We start from the raw sequence: 6,000 nt of genomic DNA on the forward strand, positions 1-6,000 counted from the left end.
GATAGGAAAGGTTTTTATTTATTTATTTAGAGAAACTGTGCAGAATGGGTTCTTTCCGGTCCTTTGAGGTGCACCACCCAGCAAACCTTGACAACCCAATTGACTCTAACCTAACATGGGACAATTTACAATGGCCAATTAACCTACCCGGTACTCCGCTACGTCTTTGGACTGTGGGGGGGGGAACTGGAGAAAACCCACACCTTCCGCAGGGAGGATGTACAGAGACTCCTTGGAGAGAACGCTGGGATTGACACCTGAGCTGTAATATCGTCGTGCTACCTGCTGCGCTACTGAGATGCCCTAGAGTTGAGAGAGTATGGCTCAAACCCTGGCAAATAGGACTAACTTGGATGGAGCATGGACCAGAAGGGCCAAATGGCCTGCTCCCGTGCTCTATTACTTGGTGCCGGAGAAAACCAAAACACTTGGGGGAAATAGAGAGCGTACCCACCCATGGTACCGGAGACTAGGGCTCTGACCCTGGGTTCCTGGCGGCTCGAGGCTAATTTTACCCTGCTGAGCCACTGTACCACCCATTTGTGAGAAGTTTTTAAACTCCCTGCGCTGTTACACACATATGGCGGTCACTTTATTAGGTACACCTGCTCATTAATATAAATATCTAATCAGCCAATCATGCGGTAGCAAAGCAATGCATAAAAGCTTGCAGACGTGGTCAAGAGGTTGAGTCATTCAGACCAAACATCAGAAAGGGGAGGAAATGTGATCTAAGTGACTTTGACCGTGGAATGATTGTTGGTGCCAGATGGGGTGGTCTGAGTATCTCAGAATCTGCTGATCTTCTGGGATTTTCATGCACAGTGGTCTCTAGAGTTCACAGAGGATGGTGTGAGAACAAAAAACATACAGTGAGTGTCAGTTTTGTGGGTGAAAATGCCTTGTTAAGAGATATCAGAGGAGAATGGCCAGACAGGTTCAAGCTGACAGGAAGGCAACAGTAGCTCAAATATCCACGCATTGCAACAATGGTGCTCAGAAGAGCATCTGTGAGTGCACAACATGGAGTCGCAGGAGCTCCCAGTCAGCGTGAGGGGCTCCAGCTCTGGATATTTCCCTGGGGTTTCTCCCCAAAAAGCTTTCCCCGTGAGTGGGGATAGCCGCAAGGCAGTGTAGGTTTGAGATCAGAATTTCCCTTCTAGATGAGTTGCCGACCCCATCTGTCCGAAGTGATTTGTTTTAAGGCACCAATAACCTGCCTTTGCCCCTTCTGTCGGTGGAAGCGGTTTTGCTGTGCTAAGTAGCTAGGAACAGGAAAGCCAGGAGCCAGACTTGGTTGTCAGAGGCTATTTGAGATGCACACCATTGGGAGCCTTTAATATGCTTATTCCCACTACCTCCCCTAGCTATGACAATCTTGAGAAAGCAAGCCCTTTGGCCCATCTAGTCTTCTGCCTAGTGCCATCCATCTACCTACACCCCAATTACAGCCCTAAATACCTTTCTCATAAAGCCATTCAGCCCTTTGAGTTTGCTTCACCATTAGATCATAACTGATCTATTACATCTCTCAACCCCATTCTCCTGCCTTCCCCCTGTAGCCTTTAACGCCCTTACCGATCGAGAACCTATGATCCTCTGTTTTAAATATATCCAATAACTTAGCCTCCACAGTGGCCTGTGGGAATGACCACCCTCTGTCTAAGGAAATCCCTCCTCATCTCTGTTCTAAAGCAGCGGAGTGGACCCTCTGGTCCTAGACTTGCCCCACCATAGGGAAGATCTCCTCCATGTCCACCCTATTCAAGTGCATTAGAGCTTAAGAGTTGGGAGCAGCTTTAGGACATTTGACCTATTGAGTCTACTCCACCATTGAGATAGTGCAACAGGCTGCACGATAAGTTACAACAGTCACAGAGAAACTGCAGTGCAAGATCGTAACGAGGTAGATAGTGAGGTCAAGAATTCATGTTATCGGACAAAGGACCATTCAGTAGTGTTATAACAGCGGAGTAGAAGCTGTCTTTAAGCCTGTGTGGCAGAGGTGTGTCTGTGTCTGTCTGCATCTGGCTCTCCCTGCTTGTGTGTCTTTCCAACTTGACATATGCATGCATGTCTTTATCTTTGCTGCACTCTCTGTGCATCTGGCTGACTCTCTGCCTGTGTGCCTTGCCCCTCCACAGACCACCATCCGGAAGCGAGCTGCCTCGCGGGACGGCCTGGAGCACTGTGCCTCGGAGGGGGCCAAGAGCCGGAAGGTGAACGGGAGCTCGCCGTACCGCTGCATGAAGTGCGGCTACACCACCGGCAGTTTCTCCGACTTCCACCAGCACATCCCCCAGCACCGGACTGCTGCCTCCTCCCACCAGTGCCGCCAGTGCGGCCTCTGCTTCACCGCCCGCCCTTCCCTCGCCCGCCACCTCTTCATCGTGCACGGGCTGAAGGAGTCCGAGGGGCCCAAGGGTGGCGTGCAGGCGGAAGAGCCTGACGACCTGCACCTGGAGGGCAGGGTCATCTGCGATGTGTGCGGAAAGCTGTTCGACAGTGAGCCGCTGCTAAAGACCCACTTCCGGACTCACGGAATGGCCTTCATCAAATCCAAGCAGAACGGCCTGGATAAGTAACTCCCTCACCCACCTCCCTCCATGTTCTCGCGGGAGTTCCACTGCACTGGTCTCAGAAAGAGGGTCGGTGGGAGGGAGGGCATCTGGCGGAAGTGAAGTGTTTGCGGGCTGAGGCGTGGCGCCATTGACTGTGACATAATCTCGGGGGGCTGGGGGCAGAGGGCTGTGGCCCCTGTACCCCCCTGGGATACTGGAGGGAAGGCCTTGGGGTGAAGGAACATGAAGAATTAGAGATTAACCCACCAAGATTTCCCCTCACCCATCCCTCTAAAAAAAAATCTGATTGAGTTGACATCCCTTCCCATGGCTGGCCAGCTAACCAGCCAAGTCTGTAGATTCTCGTGGAGCGGACGGTGAGGAGGGTTGGCGGGTTGAATCAGCCATGACTGAAGACTGGGCTGTGACCCTGAAGGATGGGGAGGGCGGGCTGGTGCTCTCCCTCAACACCATTGAGGGATATTCCAACAAACATGCAACCCAAAACCATCCCGAATTTTGATCTGCCTCCTCTCTCCAATCCTGAAAACAATTGGTGGGTTCCCTCGGGCACCATCTTCCCTCCAGGCTGGCAGAGAGAAGTGGGGTGGGGGGGAGACTTGCTGTGCACCCACCAGCTTTTCGATGTTGCCCACGTCAAGGGCAGAGTCAGCCTCCCCTCACTCACCCACCATCACCCCAAGGGAACAGATGTGGCAACTTTTACACTTGAAGATCATTCCCGGTTTTCAACTGCATCCCGGAGGGAGGTGCTTTTGGAAAGATACCCAGTGAGGGCACTCAGCTCGGGCTACCCTGGCCTGCTGTCCCTTCCCCAGGACCAGGATGTTCACGATCCCACTCCTGTCCCTTCTCAAATCCCTGTTTCGGGGGCTTGGGTGTTTCCAGCCTGTTGAGGTGTGTGGTTTTCCGAGGAGTGAGGCAGATAGGTTTGGAGAGTGGCCAGCGGCTGAAGGTATGGCATTTTCCTCCCTCCCTCTCACCTGGTGAGTCTAGTCAAGTCTGAAGACGCGAGGGGCGACAGTGATCGGTCAGACACTCGATTCTCAGGCTGATTTCTCTAAGGCAGGTAGTTTCCGACAGTTCTCCTGCCTCCCCCACGGATGCTGCTCGACCTGCTGAGTCCCTGCAGCACCCCATGGCACCCGCTCAGTCGGGGGCTGAGGGATGGGACACCAAGCTGCGAAGTGGGGGTAGTTCCTGAACTCCGTGTCCTCGTCCCTACAAAGGAACACCTGTATACCCCCCAGCCCCGGACACCACTGTAATGGAATCCTTACCCACAGGGACGGGCTGGATCTGACCTTGACGACAACACACGCCAGCTACTGTGCCTCACAGTCGGTCCTGATGGGGGTGCAGGGTGGTGGAAATCAACCTTTTATTTTTATAAATTTTTGTGAATCATCTTGAACTTGCAATGCTCCAATTGGTCGGGGGCATTCTGGCTGGTTTCTGGATGTGATACCCCTGGGTCCAGTGGTGGTGGAGTTAGAGGTGATGATCTGACTCACTGAGATCTGCACTATTCCCCTCTTGCTCTGATCCCCCTGGATCCTGACGTGATGCCTCCCGCAATTAAAATGTCCAGTAGACAGAACCTGTGTGGCGGGAGGTAGGGTAAGAGAACCTTGTGGTGGGGGTGGGGGGGTGTCGGTTACTCATGGAGGAGTTGAAATTTGCACAAAACACAGTCTCCTGAGACTTTAAAAAGGGCGGGGAAGGGTAGAGTTTCTGATTTCTGTGAGACGATGGGGTCCACATCCTTCCTGGCAGTTTGGAGGGAACCTGTGGCATCCTGGAGACGTTGGAAACTAGACCCTGGAGGTGTCCCCGCCTGCCATTCTTCTGCACTGTTCTGGGTCAATATTAAACCCACTAAACCCCCCCCCCCCCAAACCACTGCTGCCCCAACCATCGGCGATTGGAACGGCTGCTCGGGACCAATGCCGGTTAGGGCCCTCGCTCCCACGTCGGAGGGAGCAGCACTCGTGTGTGAGGCTCACCCCCGTGACCTGCTTGCTTTCAGGAGACGTGGAGCCAGGACTCCTATAAAAGACCAAGAATTTCCCAGCAATCTGCATTCTCACCCACCCCTTTCATTCTGTGACTCCTCATCTCCCGTCCTGTCTAAGATGGGAGCTGTTATCACTGTTACCCCCCCCCAACCTCTAAAACCAGGGGGAGAATAGGTGTGGCATTCTGCAAGCGGGGACTGGGGTGGGAGAGAGAGACCCACCACGCCTCTCGGCGTGATAAACCCGAGCAGACAGCAAGTAAAATGTACCGTTGGTGTATGTAATCAATGTGTGAAATGGAGGAGCGTGCCCCCTAAGCCCTTCCACAGCACTGTCGAGATTCTGGGATTCACAGGTCTATCCTTTAAAGGAGCAGTTTCCTTCTTACTTTGCAAAGAAATAAATTGTAATTTTTATTTAGAATTTATTTATATATTGAGATTGTAGTCACAGAGAATAAAAAGATTTCTACTGTTTGATTTTGGTGTTGAAGGTGAAAGAGAATGTAACAAATTTGCATTAAAACTTTCACAAGAATTGTTTAAATTATGTTGGTATTTGTTGTATTACCCAAATCACCTCGACCTCCACATGGGGTCTGCTGAAAGCACTGAATCTACTGTCTGTCTGTACATAGAGACTTCCCAATTAATTCCATTGTACAGAATCCCCTACACACCCCCAGGGTAGGGGCGGTAGGGATTAGACACAGAGAGTCATACCCCGTCCCATCACACACTCCCAGGGTAGTGGCACTGGAGTATAGACACAGAGAGTCATACCCCGTCCCATCACACACTCCCAGGGTAGGGGTGGTAGGGATTAGACACAGAGAGTCATACCCCGTCCCATCACACACTCCCAGGGTAGGGGTGGTAGGGATTAGACACAGAGAGTCATACCCCGTCCCATCACACACTCCCAGGGTAGGGGTGGTAGGGATTAGACACAGAGAGTCATACCCCGTCCCATCACACACTCCCAGGGTAGGGGCACTGGGGCAGAGACACGGTCAGTCATACCCCGTCCCATCACACATTCCCAGGGTAGGGGCGGTAGGGATTAGACACAGAGAGTCATACCCTGTCCCATCCTGGGACGAGAGCACGAGGGGTTGGAACAGGGCAGGTAATGCTCAATTAGGTTAAAATGCCCCCTGTAATTAGCCTGGTCGTCTGCCCTTTTCCCTGTTGGCTCAGAGCACGACCTTGTGTTGTTCACATTAACATCCCTTCGATCCCGCTGAATAGAGTGGAAAGGCAAGTGGTGTAAAAGATGCGGAGAGATTTAGGTGAGTGGGCACGGATCTGGCAGATTGACTGCAATGTGCCGGGTCATCCATTTTGAAAGGACAAATAAAAGGTTTGGTTATTATTTAAATGGTGAAAGATTTCAGCTCG

The 6,000-nt window shown here is 52.1% G+C and overlaps 1 protein-coding gene across 6 annotated transcripts in view; it reads left to right on the forward strand.

Moving 5' to 3' along the window:
* The window catches only part of LOC140735775 (zinc finger protein 687-like), an 82,656-nt gene extending 79,263 nt beyond the window's left edge, over positions 1-3,393 (forward strand). For all 6 annotated transcript variants that reach the window (XM_073061251.1, XM_073061249.1, XM_073061247.1 and 3 more), the window contains one exon: positions 2,145-3,393. In XM_073061251.1, coding sequence (XP_072917352.1) covers positions 2,145-2,585 — 441 coding nt within the window. In that variant the 3' untranslated portion in view covers positions 2,586-3,393. The remainder of the gene's footprint in view (positions 1-2,144) is intronic.
* Positions 3,394-6,000: the final 2,607 nt, after the last annotated feature.

The sequence above is a fragment of the Hemitrygon akajei genome, chromosome 11 (genome assembly GCF_048418815.1).
Source record: "Hemitrygon akajei chromosome 11, sHemAka1.3, whole genome shotgun sequence".
In the NCBI taxonomy this organism is placed as follows: domain Eukaryota; kingdom Metazoa; phylum Chordata; class Chondrichthyes; order Myliobatiformes; family Dasyatidae; genus Hemitrygon; species Hemitrygon akajei.